Here is an 18,442-nt window from a genome sequence, read left to right on the forward strand (position 1 = left end):
TCAAAATGCAGTGCCCTAATTAGTAAAAATTATGCATGTTATTTCATGCATGTAAAGTCCGTTCCTGACTGTAACTCATGTGATCTATGTATTTCGTTAAGCCCCACCTAAATTAAAAAAAAAAATTGAAATATATTCTGGTCATAGATCACCGTGATCTACGGTCAAGATCAGACACTGCATGAATCTCTGCATGCGGTGTTCGTATGCAATAATTTCTCCCTAATTAGGGAAATTTTTTCAGTATATGTTGATTAACAAATGATTCGTAAATACTAAATATAGTTTATAAGTAATTATTATTTAATAAAGTGTAAAAACAAATATTCATTTTAGTTTACAATTATTTTAAAATTGATCACTAATAATTATTTATATAGACTATTTTGGATCCAATTTAAAGAATTTAGAGACTATTTTGATACTTTTTATATATCTTATTATTCAACACTTAAAGTTTCATATTTACACTTTAAATATTAACATTACATAAAAATATCATCATAATTTTTTTTTCTAAGTGAGATGCACATTTTGCATCCATAGTTGTATGGCTTCAAAGTGATCTAAATGTAAATATCAGTTTTTAGGGGTTATATATGGAAATACATAAGATTTGTGTGGTGTGTATGAAAATTTCTCAAATAAATAATAAGCACTAACAAGTACTAGTGCAACTTGTTAAAATGATTCGTGTAAGTGTGTAAACGTATGTTTATATTAATGTAAAGCACTCTATTTTTTTAAAGAATTCTATATGAAGAGGTGGTTGATAGTTCTACTAAACACCCCCACACATACAAGTCGCACAAGAAAAACAAAAATCTAAGAAACTTTAGCCACGATTACAACTCCACGCAAAAAGAATGATCGGTAAAAATATAAGGGATGATCAGAAAGTCACTTTTAATCAATCGATCCAGCTCCAAAGGAATAATAGTGGAAAAGTTAAACTTAAGAGAGTCCAAAACCTAATTTAGCTGCCCAATTTACACATTGATTGTCTTCACTATGTATAAACATCCAATAAACCTGCACAAACTCAAGTAAAACAAAAATTCTTTTGATATGAAAAGTCAAGAACCAAGGATGTTCTTTCTTCCTATTGCAATAATTCCACAATTCAAGAGAATCCAATTCAATCACGATATAATTCCAACCGCATCTAACATTCAGAAACAAAGGCAAGAAAACCAACTCAACTTCAGCACAAATAGGAGAACTGCATGCACATGAGCAGAAAACCACAGTAAACAAAAGCCAATGGAGTTACAGCAAACTCCATCAATACTTGCAATCAAATTATTCCAACTACCATCTATGTGGACCTTCATAACACCTTTATTAGGTTTCTTCCACATAACCAAGTAAGTAACAGGTTTACAATTAGCAGGAATAGAGATATTGAATTTATTAAAAACCTCCAACATATCACTTCCAATAAGCTTATTAAACCTGTCATAATTAAGCATCTTAAAAATAAAATTTCTAAAATAAGTAAAACACGAAAGTTTAGAAATCAAATTACCACTTGTGTTTCGCTTCATTCCTAGCAAACCAAAGGAACCAAAAGACTATAATAGGAATGGAAGCAAAGAACAAACCTCCACTGTAATTCCTCCAACAGTTGCAAAAACCAGTAATGGAATTCAACTTTAAATCATTAATTCTTTAATCATAGAGATTAAAAACATTTAATCAGATATCCTCAGCAAAAACACTGTTCACAAAAATATGTTAGCATTATCCTCGTCTTGATTGCAAAGAAAACAACTAGAGCATCAAACCCTTCATTTTAATAATATCATTCATAGAAATACTACGTTGAAAAGCTTCCAAAAGAAGAATGAATGAGAAGGCTTCAAGAAAGAACTCCAAGCTCATTTTAAATTCATGCCATTAGAAAAATTTAGAGACTTGGCAAGAGTTTTAGAGATAGAGCTACTGTTATGACCTTTAATTTTAATATTATCGTTACCGACGGTAATAGGGATCTTAGCAATCAGATTAGTATCCTCTCTACTAACTAAGCCATTCAATTTCTATAAGTCCCAATTGTTATTGTTCCAACAATTATTAACAGCAAACTCAATCTCAAAAGGGTTCAAATAAAAATTAGCCAGAGGAGCTTCACCAAACCAATTATCATACCAGAAGCTACAACTCTCATTACCAACATCCCAACATAAGAGATCCTCTGTAATTCTGGCAACTTTAAGCATTTCCTTCCAAACAAAGAAATCAGATGAATTTGAACTGATAGAAATAGAGTGAGAACTACCATAATTCTTCTTTCTCATTAAAAGAGACCAAAGAGAATTACCACTTCTAAATTAAAATCAGAGCTTCATAAAAATCATTTTCATAGAATTATTGATGCTTCTAAAACCCAAACCACCAAAAATAGTATGTTTACACATTTCACCCAACTCATCCAATGAATTTTAAGGCCTTTACGAGGCCAGAGAAATTTATTAAAAATATTCTCCAGTTTTTTTAAAAAGATTTGAAGGAATTTTCATAAAAAGAATAGTATAAAGAGATATAGAAGTAAGCACACTTTTAAGTAACCTTATCTTCAAAAGACAAAAGCAGATTCTCCCAAGATGAAATTCTCTAATTGATCTTCTCAATAAGTTTATCAAAAAGATGAACCTTTCTTTTACCTTTATCAAGGTTGAAACCCAAATAAGTGATAAGCAAACTTTATTTACTGCAACTAGTAAAGTCTTGAATCCAATTCTTCTTTGTAATAGGGATCCATTTAGAACTAAAGAAAATACATTAATTAGAATTGAAAACCAACCCAGAAGCATCTTGGAAGTGGTTAAGACCTTCCCAACCTCTTTTGATAGACCTTTTGTTAGCATTAGAGAAAATAACCAAATCATCAGCATAAGCTATATGTGAAATACCAAAATTGTCCTTGATGGAATAATACATGTTGGGATAGTTATTAAACATCTTATTAAGATACATGGATAAATAATCAAAAGTCATAATAAAAAAAATTGGAGAAAGAGGATCCTCTGTTTGATTCCTCTAGAAGATTTAAAGAAACCACATTTATTACCATTAATCAAAATAGAATAATAGTTGTTATCAAAGATCCTTTTGATAAGAAGAAAGGAAGCTTTATTAAAACCTCGGGCCTTGAAACCAAAATAAAATCTCATTTGATAGTGTCAAAGGCTTTCTTAATATCCATCTTAATATAAAAATTACCATTCCTGCAATTTTTATCAAGCGCCAAGATCATCTCCTAAGCAATCAGAGCATTTTCAACAATTGATTTGCCTTTAATGAAAGCATATTGATTCTTAAAAAAAGAGTATTGAGATGATCCTGAAATTTGTCAACCACAATTTTAGAAGTTGTCTTAGAAAAAACAGTATTAAGACTAACATGCCTAAAATCATCTCAATGAAAAACATTCTTGTTCTTGGGAATAAGAACCAGATTTGAAGCTTTAAAATACTTAGGAATATCTTTTCCATTAAAGAAATCCTAAACACATAAAATAACATCATTACCAATAATATCCCAACAGGATTTAAAAATGGCAGATGTATAACCGTCATACCCTGTAGATTTAATACTATTGATAGAAAAAATGGCATTTTTAACTTCATTGTGATCAAGAATGGCTGAAAGATCTATCTTAGACACCAAATTGATCTCTTTAGCAAAGAGATCCTTATCAATATATGTAAGAGAACTATCATTACATTTAAAAAGATTAGTGTAATAATCAATACCATTAGCTTCAATATGCTCCAAAGAATCAAGAATGTTTCCATTATCATGTTTAATTCTCCTAATATAATTCATCATTCTTCTTTTTTTAATAAGAACATGATAGTAGGCAGTGTTTCTAACACCATCCACAAAAAACGGGCCGGTCTTTTATGTTTGAAAAAAGCCTCCTCCATATTAATAGCATTAGTAAATCTATCTTGACTAGAAAGTAGAGTAATCAATCAAATCATTATGTAAAGCACTCTATAAATATTAATAGCACACAAATTTGTAAATCAATTGAATCAACCTAATAATGCTAACTATATGAGCAAGCTATTAGTTTGAATAAAAGAAAAAAAACTATTAAGGGGTATTTACATATATACCGCCAAATTATAAAAACCAAAACTTTCATATCATATAAAAAATACCAACATTAAACTTTTAAAATGTAGAATACATATATGTTCATATATAAATAAGGTGAAATGTATATAAAAAAAATTAGGTTTAAATGTGGGTAATTCTTCTAATTATTAATAAATTAAGCATCTAGCAAATCATTATGGGCCTAGAACTGCTGCTAGGAACCAAACCCATGTGTTTGTTAGATCTACTTCACATGGGTGACAAATACATACCATCACCATATCAAGATTTTTACATAAACATTAGTTCACGTGAATAGCTCACACATGAAGTGATAAAGGAGATGATTTCAATCTTAGGTATAGGTCGTTCAGATCAATTTTAGTTGGCCGTTCATTATCTGATTCAAGTGATACAGATATTCAAGGGTTTGAGACAATGGTTAAAAGAGCTTTATTGAGGTTAGTCAAACCATTATGCGCTCATCTCTATTTAATTTGAAGTAAAATGGGCGTAAAATATTGCAACGGCATTAATTTTGAAAGTATTGATGTTTTGTCTGAAGTAAAATGAATGTAGATGCATTCCAAACTTGATCAAGCTTTGAATACACAATTTATACTCATTAACTGCACAGAAAGTTGATCACTGCTATCGCTTACCATGCCACCACTGTCTCTTTTCGCCAGCAACTAGCCACCGCCTAAAGCGGCCCACTACAGTTCTATTGCTCTATATTCGCTACAATTGCGTATCTTCACTAGCACCACAACCATCCCTACCTCATTGTCTCCATCCACAATTCATCGCTTGCTATTGCCAACAAATCGTGACACCGCCAGAGCTGCCAGCCATTGTCCTGTCATGCCTGCCAACATGTTTTATTCTGAAAGTATTTAAGTTTAAACTAAACAAAAATGATTATCTCTTATACTTATTTTACAACAAATAAAATAACTTATGGTATTTTAAATACATAAAATGTAAAAAATAAGTGCTTTTTATTACTCTGCATTCAAATTATCTACAAGCTAAATGGAGCCTTAGGGTCCGTTTGGGGCAGTTTTTTTGGTGCGGTGGCATTTTGAAAATGCACCTAACATGTTCTAACATGTTTGGGTAAACTGTGTTTGGGTAAACTGCGTTTTGACATCTTATGTGTTTTCAAAAGGTTGAAAACAGTGTTTTCACACCGCACCTATCTAGGTGCGGTGACAGCTTTGTGACAGCGGTTTGACTTTTACAAGAAAATAAAAATTTGTAATAGCCACCGCACCTAGTTTATCAGCAGATTATTCAATATGTTGCAGCTACCCCAAACAGACCCTTAGTTATTAATTAATATAGTTAAGTCAAATTAGATTCCAAGTCTGCGCTTTTTGTCCAAAGTGGTTCAGGGGTAGCTTGGAATTGTTAGGGTTCTAACAACTGCAATAATTTATTGCTCCAGAAGACCCTTTTAATAATAAATAAATAAAAACCCACCATTTTGAACCCGTTTGTTGGCCCAATGTCTTAATTGTAACATTTGATTTTCCTTTTTGGGGAATTTACATACATACCCTCCAATTTCTATCTATTTTTATATCTACCGTTTTATTTTTTTATATTTATATCACTCAAATCTTTCATATGACATCCAGAAGTGAAATGCAACTTTTTCATGCATAGAGTTGGATGGCAAGCATGCAAAATTAAAATTTAAAATGTCATAAATGTCAATAGATAGGAATTTAGGGGCATGCATGTAAACCTTCCATGTTTCTTCTTTATAAATCTTCTAGGACGTGTTTTAAAATAATATGTTGTGGGATGGATATGGAGTTATTTATTTCCATCTACCCACTTTATGAACTTGTCTAACCCTTGAAGCCTATTTACATTATGACTAATATCCCGACTCTCAATAGTTACATACAAGTTTATAAAACATAGAAAAGCAGGATGCCCGTGAAGCAGGATGCCCGAGACGGGTACGTGTGGGATGAACCAAACCCTCATCAAATTTTATTTTTCCATTAGAAGGAGCTTGTACATGTTCGGCAGTACCACCCGTGAATACTCCACCAGTATGAAAAGTTAATGTTAGTTGAGTCCCCGGTTCCCCAATTTATTTCTATAATATATTTTCCTTTTAGAATAATATAAAAATATTGAAATAAAACTCAAATAAGTAATGAAAGTGAATACAATTGACATAAATGAAACATTGCTATTTACAATTCAAGCACCCTCTTTCACTCCTTTTTCAAATTCTCGCTCCTAAATCAAAATTCATGATAAAAACTCGGGCCATGTTTTTTATTATTTATCGAATTGTTTCAATTATCTGATCATAGCACGCATAAATGCATCAATTCAATAGTTCAAAAAAATCACTTAGATGTCTTACTTGTAAATTTCAATTCAACGGGTGCTCTCTATGTAATATATGCATATTAATCATTCTGAGTACTCCACCTGCTGAAAGGAATATTTCAAAGAAAATTAGTTCGGTCTGAATTGTCGGGCATTGGAAATTACTATTGACAAACACTAAGAAATATATCATTTTTTATGAATAAAAGGAAATAAAATAAATGAACAAATAAAACAAAAGATAATTATGGTAACTCAGAGAAGGGAATGACCTAAATAAAATGAAAATTGAAGAAGTCAACTCATAGGCATGGAATTCAACTGATTGAAAATCATTGATAATAATTTTAGCATCCAATTTTATAAGAGAAAGTACTATAATAATCGTGTGTCATATATATATATATATATATATATATATGTCGTCTATTGTGACCCTTAGGTTGGCAGAGTTTGTAAGACATCTGGGCTCACGGGCTTAATCCTGCTTATGTGCGGGATAGAATTCTTAGACACATGAGATTAGTCGGGAGGCTTGTATAATAGCATCTGACTAATCTTTCTATATATATATAAGAGTTAAGTTAATCCACATCACAATAGGAACATTAAATATTATTACTAAAAGCAAATAGATAAGTACTTGAAAGAAAATACAATAACAAAAAGCCTGGAAATTTGAAATATCAATAGACATGACACACACATAAACTATGGTGGGCCATGGGGTGATGGCGATGCTCGATGAGGGTTTAGAAAATAACACGAAAGTAGAAAAAGGTGTTCGGCAAGCAGTAAACAATAAGGTGGTTGTTTCGTCGTTGTCAGACAATAAGCAAACAATAGCTAGCAATGTGGAAGGGTTGTTCGAGGTGATGACAATAATGAGGAATGGCTGAAATAGTGGTGACAACAAAAAAGAAAGAGTTGGACATCAACGATGGCAGCGAAAAGGAAGGATTGGACATGAAATCTACAGGCAAAAACATTAAACAAGTCTTGTTTTGGGTGGTTACAATGATGGAGGGAGACCGGGAGAGATGGAGGGAGACTGGGAGAGATGGAGGGAAGATAACCACCACCTGGATACCAAGATACATCCAAAGTACCACCTGAATCATAGGATACAACTCTCGAAGTGAAGGAGAGATGTCGGCGACTGTCCCAATACAAAACACATGATAAAACTAAAAACCTAAAACACAAAAAAGCAAACATATAAGATAGATATGATTGGGCCTTCTCTCACAAGGAGGCGGTAAATCCACATGTGGAAGATCGGTCGACCCTCAAAATCACGATATGAACCAATCCATGTCGTCTAGGTGCCCTTGTACCCAATCCAGATGTGGTAGTGGTCGTGTGATTTTAGCAGGGGCCGCACATCGTAGCATGGATGGCGGGATTGTAGGGATCGCGAAAAGAGTCCCATGTGAGAAGCTCCCATGTCAGTATCCAGGTTTGGGGGAGCTACAATCTCATCAGTCAACACTTAGGTCTCCTAATAGTAGTCAAGTTGGCCCCATTGAAGATAGCGAAAATCTTACAAGCTCTAGGTAAGTCAGCCTTATAGATGTTCTTCCAAACACATCCTGGTATAATAAATATATATCCTATTTTGGCACAACCTAAGCTAAATTTGTATATAAACAAGTATTCTCATGAATCAAGTCTCGAGTCATCTCATCTGTAAATAGCTCTCCAACTTCTCAAGCACCACTGAGCATATATAATAAACAAGTTTGTAAAGAAGAATCAATGTTGGGAAGAAAGCTAAGGCGAGCTGACACTGTATATAAACGAGTATTATCACCAATTAGGTCTCAAGTCATTAATCATGTAAACTACTTTTCCAACTTCTCATGCACCGCTACGTGTATATGATAAACAAGTATGTAAGGAGGAACCAATGTTGGGGAGAAGCTATGACAGGTTGGAAACTCTCACTAGCAATCACTTATGAGAGGCATCTTCTTCTTATCTAGTAGGATTTAGGCCTCATTGTAGGATTTTGTTCTTCATCAAACTCCTAAGGCAATTTTCAAAGTTGTGATTCATCCCTCCTATCTGGACATCTGTCACTGGATATAATGCTGAACAGAATTCAATATTCGAATAGCTTCATATAGCCCTCCAAAAGTAGCACAAAAAAATCTAATCTCTGCATATTGGACCTTTCTCAGTAGAAGCAACTCAAGAAGTAAATTATATATATATGAAACGTCTAAAATTATCTAATCAGGGGTTGTCATGTGTCTATTGTCAATTTCTCATACTCAAGACCATCTTGGACCATTAATGTTAATTTTGTTGGAATCTCTCTCAAGGAATCCTGAACAACGTGTTTTTCTCTCTCAGCAATTAGAATATGATACTCCTCCTTTGTGTCATCACATTCTTCAGTATCTACTGTATCATTGCACATTTCTTCAACAACACAACGCCCTGCTCAGTGAAATAGAACATTACCTTGATTGTGCAATCTAATTCAATATGCACATATCCATGGCACTCGAAACATTTCTAAGATGAGAAGAATTTGGGAATGTGAATTGGTTCCACTTGTTCTCCTCTCTGAACTAGTGTCTCCTCAGGTGGATATTCTCTCGGGTGTACTCTTAGCAGTACAATCCTAAACCCGGCCTTTAAGGTGTGGTGGGCTCCTGGAGACGTAACATTCGGTCAACATTAGGCTAGTACTTATTATTGTTGCATCCCTCTTTTCATCTTGAACCATATAGTAATTTAACTCTTTTCTTCTTGTTGTCAAAGAATCTTCAAGTTCGCGCACCATTGAGATGCACTCTTCATTAACTTGTTGGAGGCTAGTTTCATCATTTCATCCAGTGTTTCCCAATGCATATCCTCCCTAGAAATCTCCAGGACACCTCTTTATGGATTTTTCATAAAGAGCATCGTGTTTGTTTCCCATCGGTTAGGATTCCAATTACTGTCTCCTCGGTAGCACGAAAAAGGTTTGGGTTTCGGTATATGGAAGTAGATGTATAGAGCTTACGCAGAGTGGAAAGAAAAGTTTTTGGTGGTCGTTTTGAAAAATAAGTAAAGAGAAGATTTATTGGCTGAAGATTGAGTTGGGTATTTGTGAATACTAGAAACCATTGGATAATACTAAGGTTAGACTAGCTCTAATACTAAATAATACCAGAATTAATTCAAACCGCAACAGAAAAGCAATTATTATTACTGAACGTAAATATGTGGTTACAACCAACACACTTAAAAGGAAAAAAATATAATAATAAGCCCACCCAAAAATCTAAAATAGCAACAAACACAACACAACATTTAGAGTAGAGTGGATTGTATGGAGGACGTGGTAGTGGAAAAAGGTTATTGGCAAGCAGAAAACAGTAAGACGGTTATTTCCCTGGTGCAAGACAGTAAGCAAACAATAGGGAACCATGTGGGGGGTTATGAAAACAAGGAGGGTCGAAATGGTGGCAGCAACAAAGAGAAAGGTTGGGCATCAGTGGCAGCAAAGGTGGAGGGATGGATCTGCAATAGAGAAGAAAAACAACAAATGGATGCTATTCTAGGCGACAATAACAATGGAAGGCGATCAGGAGTGACGTGGGTAAGATGCGGAAAAGGATATGCAAGATTATCACTACATGGAGATTAAAATACAACTGAAGCACTTCCTGGAATCCGAGGATACAAAACTCAAAGGGAAGAAGAGACGTTGCTGGCTTTTCTGATACAAAACACGAAAACACTAAAAACATAAAACACGAAAAGCAAATATATAAGCATAAGGTAAATAGGAGTGGGCCCGCTGTCATAAGGAGTTGGTAAATCCACATATGAAAGATCAACCAGCCCTCATAATCCTGGTGTGGACCAGCCTGCCACCTAGGTTTCGTTGCGCCCAATCCAGATGCGGCAGCGGTAGTGGAATTGTAACCAGATCATGGAAAAGATCCCATGCGGAGAGCTCCCGCATCAGTGTGTGTATATATATATATATATATACATTGACAGCATTGACATACTTACCACACAATAATTCTTATGTATGTATACATCTAACACCCAAACATTTATATTTACATGCATAACATTCAAACCTTTTAACATTATATCAAAAATAACACCATCGTTATCTTTTTAAAGGTGAAATGTGCCTTTTCATATATAGATTTATGATACCAAAAAGCAAAATGTGTAAATATCAAAATGTTAAGAATTGTGGAATCTATATAAATTTATCTATATAATTTAGAAAATAAACAGTATATCAAAATCTTACACTAAGGTTTGTGTGTAATAACAGGCTTTTGCATAGAAAAAGATTTGAAGATAAAGCATATATTTGGAGATCAACATTTGGATAAAATGGAGATATTTATTACAGAAGAATCTGATAGGAGAGGTGGAAAGAATTGCTTGTAATCTCTCTAGTATTTCACAAGAGCAGGCAAAGAAGCATATAGTTCTGCCAAGCATTGAAAAATCCAGTTGAGGAGTTGCTCCTTTGGCAACTCTAGCAGAAGTTCAGCCTGTGGTAGATAGCAAACATAACAGTGCTGCCTCAGCTGATTGAATAATTATATCATTAAATAATTTCATCTCAATGAAACAGAAAGTTTTAGACACAAGCGATATTCAAATCATTGAAATTTATAAAACCCACTACTTTTGAAATTATAGTAGCCAGATGGGATGAAAAAAATATACAGAAACGGTTTAAGTCGCACAACTCTGGCATTGGTTCTTTTTTTAGGTGCCCATTGGGGCCATTTTACTCCCTTTTTGCCTCAAACTTAAATCCACTCCTCTTTCCTCATTACTACTCTATAGCTCTGGTCTAGTTTTCTTTTTTAGGCGAGTAAAAATTTTGGGCAGTGTTACTGATGGTCAAAGGTGAGGATCAGTTTTCTATTCTGTGTATTTTAATCATCTGTGCTAATGTTAGTTCGGACAATAAAATTTTTATTATATTTGCATTAACCATAATTATTATGTATACAACTTAATCAATTTACTTTCTATTTAGTTGATACGTTTATTAGCATGATTAAACTACATAGTATAACATGAAATGGATACCATGAACCTTGCATAGGATTATCTCTATAAAACTTATTTTATGATGATCTGAACATGTTGTTACGACCCCTACAGAATTACAACAATTTCATACCCAATATAACATCAGTGTTCTTTAAATCCAAGGGAAGAAAATCTTCCACCACCCGAATAATCTAAAGTGTCAAAATCAGCCCTTTACAAACTCCCATGCTTTTATCCACCTATCTCGTTCTCATCATTACTCCAAAGCTTCTTGTGTCAACCATCTCAAGCTCCAATTGCACCACTACTTGAATGATAAGCAAACACCACTACCTCTGGCTCCACGACCAATCTCCAAAGTTTCACACTGTAGTTAGGTGTGAACCCCACAATCGATTTCAACAAGACTTCTACCACATCTTCCACCACAACCTCCATTGTTTCCTCATCCCCTGCCTCATCCTCATTACAGACTGTGAGAACTTGCAAGGTATGATCCATGCAAAGATGTCCTAGGAAAAATATCTCAACACACTGAAAACATAACCTCTTGGCTCGCTACTTCTAAATTTTTGTCTTTCTAAGGAATATGAAGGTCTCTCCATGGAGCCTCCCTCTAGAATCCCAATGTTTGAATGTTGGGCACCGTCATAGTTGTAGCATCTCAATAAGATGCTCCTATTAGCATATTTCATTGCAATTTCATCTTCAATCAATTGCGCTAATTCAATAGTTTTCTCCAATTCTTGTAGTCCCAAAAAATGAAGTGTTGCTTGAATCTCTGCTTCAACCCCTTGATGAAATTTCCTTGCAATACTGCTTTTGATATCCCTATCAAACAACTAAATAGCATATCAAACTTCTCCATATAATTCATGGCAGACCCTTCCTAGGCCAATGAAAAAAAAAACTACTAATGTAGCTTCTCGTGTGATTTTGAAACGCTCCAACAATCGGTCCCTAAATTCTTCCAATGTTCTAATTGTCTGACGTTGTTCTCTACATTGATGACATACTAGATCCTTCCCTTCTAAACACAGAGCCACCACCATCAATTTTTCTTCCTTTGTTAACCCATTAACAACTAAGTATCTCTCAACGAGATAAATCCAATCATAGGCATCTTCTCCTTCAAAGATCGACGTCTTCACTATTCTTAAGTGTGAGTTTCCTACCCAATTTTCTTGATTGAAGCTCATTCCACCCATGAAGTAGTGGTTGGATTTCCTTCCTTGATCCATATTGAGTTCCCTTCATCCATAAGTTTGTCTATCCCATAGCCAGTTTTTCTTGCCACAACTCGACCCAGAGTTTGAAATTAACAAAGACGAGAGCATACGGTCGGACAGTGAGAATTTTTCATCTTTATTTTTTTAACCAAGTATTAACAAATGAAAGAACTGCTAATCAAACTAAATTTAAACAATATATTTAAATTTACCTCGTTATTGATTGTCTATATTTTCTATAATATTATCTCTTCCATCATTTAATCAATTAAATTAACCTGAAAAGTTAGTTAAAAAATAAGGGTAAGCTAAACAAGTCAATGAATACTCATATTCTTAAATTACAATAATATAAACAAAAAAAACAAAATACATGTCAATTAAATTTTTAATAAATCAATATTAACATTTGAGATGTTATTCAGTGAATCTTATTAAATCAAAAGCATATCAAATATTATTATATATATGTACAACCATCACAAGAGTGCCGTCTAAAAATTTATACCAATTAAGGTACTTCAATATCGATATTTTTTTAATATGTATGCACAGGTATCTTAGTGTTCTCCCACTAATATCATAAATAGTTGACTCTATCATGGTCAATCATGCACATACAATCATACAATAATAATATTTTATTCACATTTATATAACTGTTAATATTTTTATATAAGATTTAATATCTGTGATAATTTAAGCAAAGCTAGGCATACAGATCATTCTTAAAATATTAACAAAATTTAATAGAATCATAAATCATGTGTATGCACTACTATAACAGTAATAATAAATGCATTTTGTCAAGAATATGAGTACTCACTTCAATATCAATTAATTTGTTATTTGATTGGGCTTGATGTTGACTTTTCTAAAATGGAAAGCATAAAATAAACATGATATTCATACTAAAATTTAATCTTGTTGATTTTTTTATTATAAATTTAATAATTTTAATTATTTTAATTAGCTAAAAATTTTCATAATTTTGCTTTATAAAATCCCAATTAAATTCATTAATTAAACTTATAATATAAATCTAATCTTTATACATATAAAAATAAGCTTTATTAAATAACTTCATTAAAATATTTAAACCTTGCCCTTTCTCTTTCTGTTAAGCCCTAACTCGCAATAATACGAGAGGCATCTTCCCTCTGCGAGCTCTGAATCGCATGAGAGCTGGTTTCGGCTCCCTCCCACACGAACTCAACCAGTTGCCTCCTTCCTTCGTATGGTAGCAGTGTACGCAAACCCAGAAGAGCTTTTCCTTCAAACGTGGCTCGTTACCAATGTGGTTTCCTCCTCTGCTCAACATCGACGCAATTCAGTTGAAACCCTAACTTACGCTCGACGTCTTCCGCATTGTTCGACAACCAAAAAAGTAAATCTCGCCTTGGTTGCGGTGTTTTATAGGTGAACTCGTCTCCGTGTCTTTCGATCTGTTCGGTTCCCTGACTCCTTCCACTTCTTCGATTTTCTCATTTCATCTTCTAGTTGTTTGTTTCTTCTTCCAAAAGTAACTGAAACAGAATTTTACAATGTTTCCCACTAAAATTTAGTCCTCGAAATTTAAAAACAGACTGCAAGTCACATCTCATTAAATCAGTCAACATTAGCTATCCATAATTTTTTTATAAGACTCTTTTATAATTTCAGGTGTATTATATATGTGAATGGATATAATTATTAATTTGAGTTAACTTCAATTTCTAATTTTTTTATTATTATTAAATTTTTCTTATAATTACCTTATTGCCTTTTTCATTCATATTACATTAATTAATCTTAAAAATTGGCTCTGATATTACTTTTGTCACGATCCAACCCGGGGCTTGAAATTAATCAAAGCGGGAACAAACGGTCTGACAATGAGAATTAAATTTTCCATCTTTATTATTTTATAAATATTAACTAATGAAAAAGTCGCTAAACAAACTAAATCAAAATAATATATTTAAATTTACCCCATTTAAGAAGTTTATGATATCCGTTTGATCTGCAAAAACCTTTTTTTATAAACCGACAAATTCTCCTATAAATATTATCCCTTCTATCGCTCATATTTTAATCAATTAAATTAACATGAAAAGTTATTTTAAAAATAACAGTGAGTTAAACGAGCAGTAAATACTCATATTCTTAAACTATAGTAAAACAAAAAAAAAAACAAAATAAATGTCAATTAAATTTTTATTAAATTAATTTAACATTTGAGATATTATTCAATAAATCTTATTATATCAATAGCATATCAATATCATTATATATCTGTACAAACATCACAAAACCATCGTCTAAAAATTTGTATCAATTAAGGCACATCAATATTAATATATTTTTTCCATATACGTACCATAACGAGATGAATTCATCACAGAGAATCATGTACAAACAAGCATACAATAATAATATTTCATTCTCATTTGCATAACAGTCAATATTTTTGTACAATATTCAATATCTGTGATAATTTAAACAAAGTTGGGCACACATAATAGAGCCATAAATCATGGGTATGCAATGTTATAACAGTAACAGTAAATGCATTTCGCCGACAAGACATAAAATATCACTATAGTAAAAGAATGTGAGTACTCACCCCAATATCGATTAATCTATTATTTAATTTGCATTGACGTCAAGTCTTCTAAAATAGAAGGCCTAGATAAACATGATATTCATATTAAAATTTTATTTTATTGATAATGTTATTACGGATTTAATAATTTAAATTATTTTAATTTGCTAAAAATTTTCACTATTTTACTTTATAAAATCCAAATTAAATTTATAATATAAATCTAAACTTTATATATATAAATGTAAGATTTATTAAATAACTTAAATAAAAAATATAAGCCTTCCCCTTTTTCTTTTGGTCGAGCCCTAAATCGCAGCCACGCGAGAGACCTTTTCCCTTCGCAAGATCTGAATTCCACAAGAGTTGGCTTCAGCCCTCTCCCGCACAAACTCAACTCACCTCCTCCTCCTTCCTTTGTATGGAAGCAGTGTACACACACCCAGGAGAGCTTCTCCTTCAATCGTAGCTCGTTACCAATGTTGGTTCCTCCTCTTCTGCTCATCGCCGAAGCCGCCTCCTACTCCGTTTGACACAGATGCAAGCTAGGTGAAAACTCCAGCTAATACTTGACGTCTCCCGCACCATTCGACTCTCAGGTAAGTAAATCTAGTATTGGCCCGTTGTTTTATAAACGAAACCTTCTCCTTGTTTCCTCTTCCCTCTGTTCGGTTACCCGACTCCTTACTTCCACTTCTTCGGCTTCCTCATTTTCTCATCCGGTTGTTCGTTTCTTCTTTCCTGAGTAACTGAAATGGGACTTTACACCTCTATTCCCTTAAGCTCTCAAATTGGCTTTCCCCCTGGGAGGCTTCCACAATTTCTGTAGCGAAAGGCACTGCGTGGTTGGATGCAACCCTCGGCCAGGATCCCACCCACCATGGTTCCCTGTTTAGGTTGAAATCCTTTGAATATATCTTTTCTAGCCCCAAATCAAACGCCACCATCCTATTACACCCATTGTCGTTCACTCCAGCCCTCCTGATGTAGTGTGGTCCCTCCCAATAAAACTATTTCAAATCGGTCTTCTCTTGACCCGAATTGCACGCCACTGTCCCATTTTTCCAGCTTTCATTCATTCCAACACTCTTGATGTGGCTCGATCCCATCTTGCTGTTGTCGCTTGAGTCTGATCCAGACATTGTCGCTCGATCACAAATTCTTAATCTACTTATAATGGCCTATTTCTGAGTGCCTCTATAGGAACATTTGATACTAGCCGCTCACTGAAGACAAGAACATCAGGCTGAGAACCCACGATTGCAGCCTTATTATTATGTGAAGTGGTCAATGCACTCAAATATATCCATGGACACATTTAACAGATCAATGTCATCGAAGTTGTGTCCTGAAGATAGTGTTTTTTTTTTTTTTTTCAGCAGCAGGAAACTCCTCAGTAGAGGCGTCGAAATTCTTCCAGGAGATGTGCATACAAGAGAAAGTAGTTATTCCGGGAGATGGGCATACAGAAGCGAGTCTGCCAATGCTTGAGAATGTATTCATTAAAGTTAACATAAAATTTTGATATTTTGTATCCATAATGGACGAAGGACTTCCACTCTTAAAAATTACAATATTCTAGATAATCCTAAAACTTCAAAGACTGATCTAGACGCTTCAATTCCTATTTTGGGCTTTAAAATCATTTTGAAGGTTAATGTTGATCCCTGTGTGTGTATCTTGACCAAGATAAGACTTTCACATATCTCTAATGCATTTACAAAACCTACTAATATCAGTTGAACCGAGGAACAGAAGCTTTTAACATAATTGGAAAATCTCAATAAAATATTGGAACTGACCTTGATTTCGGTGCCATTATAAGTAAGAGAGTTACGATGTATGTCCGATGCCATGGCCTCAGTCATAAGCTTAAACACCTTCTTACTCATGTTGGTTGTCATAATAACTCTCTTTCCATATGCATAGATCCGGGTTATACCAAGATCTGCTGCCATACGCCTTACATAAAGCTTTTTTAGAAGCATCTGTAGAATATGCCTGGAAGCTTAATCTAAATAGAAATGTCACTAATATTGGACACTAATAAAGCACATTTAACATAACTCATCATTTTTTTACCTCCATAGAACGAGGTTCTTTTCCATATTGCTGACGCAACTGCTCAGTGAATTGCATCAGGCTCCAGATGTCACTTTCAGCTGCTCTTTCTGCTTCGCTAATTAATTCAACAGGATTCTTAATATTGCTTATATATTCCGAAGAAAGGCGGGGAGTAATATTTACATCAAACTGTTTAAACAGAGAAAAATGAATAATACATAAATATCTAATTTATAAATATAATGCCCTTCAGAATAAGTTAAGAATACCTGTGCATCTTTGTAAGAAACTGAGATAACACGGTGTTCATCAACCTGACAAGACAAGGTAACCAAGAAGTCAATATTTATCCAAAAAACTTTACAAGGGATTGACCTGCTTTCCATTAACTAGACATGTTCTCGGCTGAATTTTTAATGCAATTATAGTCTGCAAACCAGAAGAATATTTGAAATATACCAATCACAATAAGCTGGGGAATCATATTATATTAATGGGAAATTTACATGCGTAGCAACTTAACTTTCATATTATATACATATTACTTTGGTGTTCTAAAACTATGGATGAAAAAGTGCATTTCACTTTTAAGAAGTCATAATAGCACAATTTCTGATGTCATATAAAAATTTCAGTGCTGGGTGTACTCTGGTTCAATGTTGTCCTCCTTTGCATTAAAACCAAGTTACTAGAAATTTATTTGAACAGGAAAGATATAATATCAAAAAAGAATATCAATAGGTTCCTCCGTTCGCTGTTTTTAGAGAATTGCAATACTACTTGCAGAATTATCATTTCTGCTACCAGTGATATGCATTTTCTGGTTCAATGTTATCCTCCTTTGGATTAACATGTTAGTAGAGACAGTCAATTAATCAGCAAAAGATAACATAAGAAAAATCACTAAGTTCCTCCATCCGTCCAGTTTTAGAGAATTAAAAGGCTACTAATGAAGGAAGCTAACTGAAACCAAAAATGAGCGTAAAACTATAAAGCTGTTTACCAGCCATCATACTTGGCCATTCTGCTATAAAGTAATTTTAATTTTGTTTTTATATATATA

The 18,442-nt window shown here is 33.6% G+C and overlaps 1 protein-coding gene across 5 annotated transcripts in view; it reads right to left on the reverse strand.

Moving 5' to 3' along the window:
* Positions 1–4,603: 4,603 nt before the first annotated feature.
* LOC110025353 (ATP-dependent DNA helicase At3g02060, chloroplastic) overlaps positions 4,604–18,442 on the reverse strand; it is a 35,939-nt gene continuing 22,100 nt past the window's right edge. The window contains exons 11-14 of one of the 5 annotated variants that reach the window (XM_020725794.1): positions 17,649–17,693; positions 17,398–17,568; positions 17,118–17,303; positions 4,604–4,996 (exon numbers count right to left, since the gene is read on the reverse strand). In XM_020725794.1, the coding sequence (XP_020581453.1) occupies positions 4,973–4,996; positions 17,118–17,303; positions 17,398–17,568; positions 17,649–17,693 (426 nt within the window). In that variant the 3' untranslated portion in view covers positions 4,604–4,972. Of the gene's footprint in view, positions 4,997–10,756; positions 11,025–17,117; positions 17,317–17,397; positions 17,569–17,648; positions 17,694–18,442 lie in introns of those variants that run through there. The other 4 variants (XM_020725792.1, XM_020725793.1, XM_020725795.1 and 1 more) reach the window with 4 other exon arrangements.

The sequence above is a fragment of the Phalaenopsis equestris genome, unplaced genomic scaffold, assembly GCF_001263595.1.
Source record: "Phalaenopsis equestris unplaced genomic scaffold, ASM126359v1 Scaffold000297, whole genome shotgun sequence".
Taxonomy (NCBI): domain Eukaryota; kingdom Viridiplantae; phylum Streptophyta; class Magnoliopsida; order Asparagales; family Orchidaceae; genus Phalaenopsis; species Phalaenopsis equestris.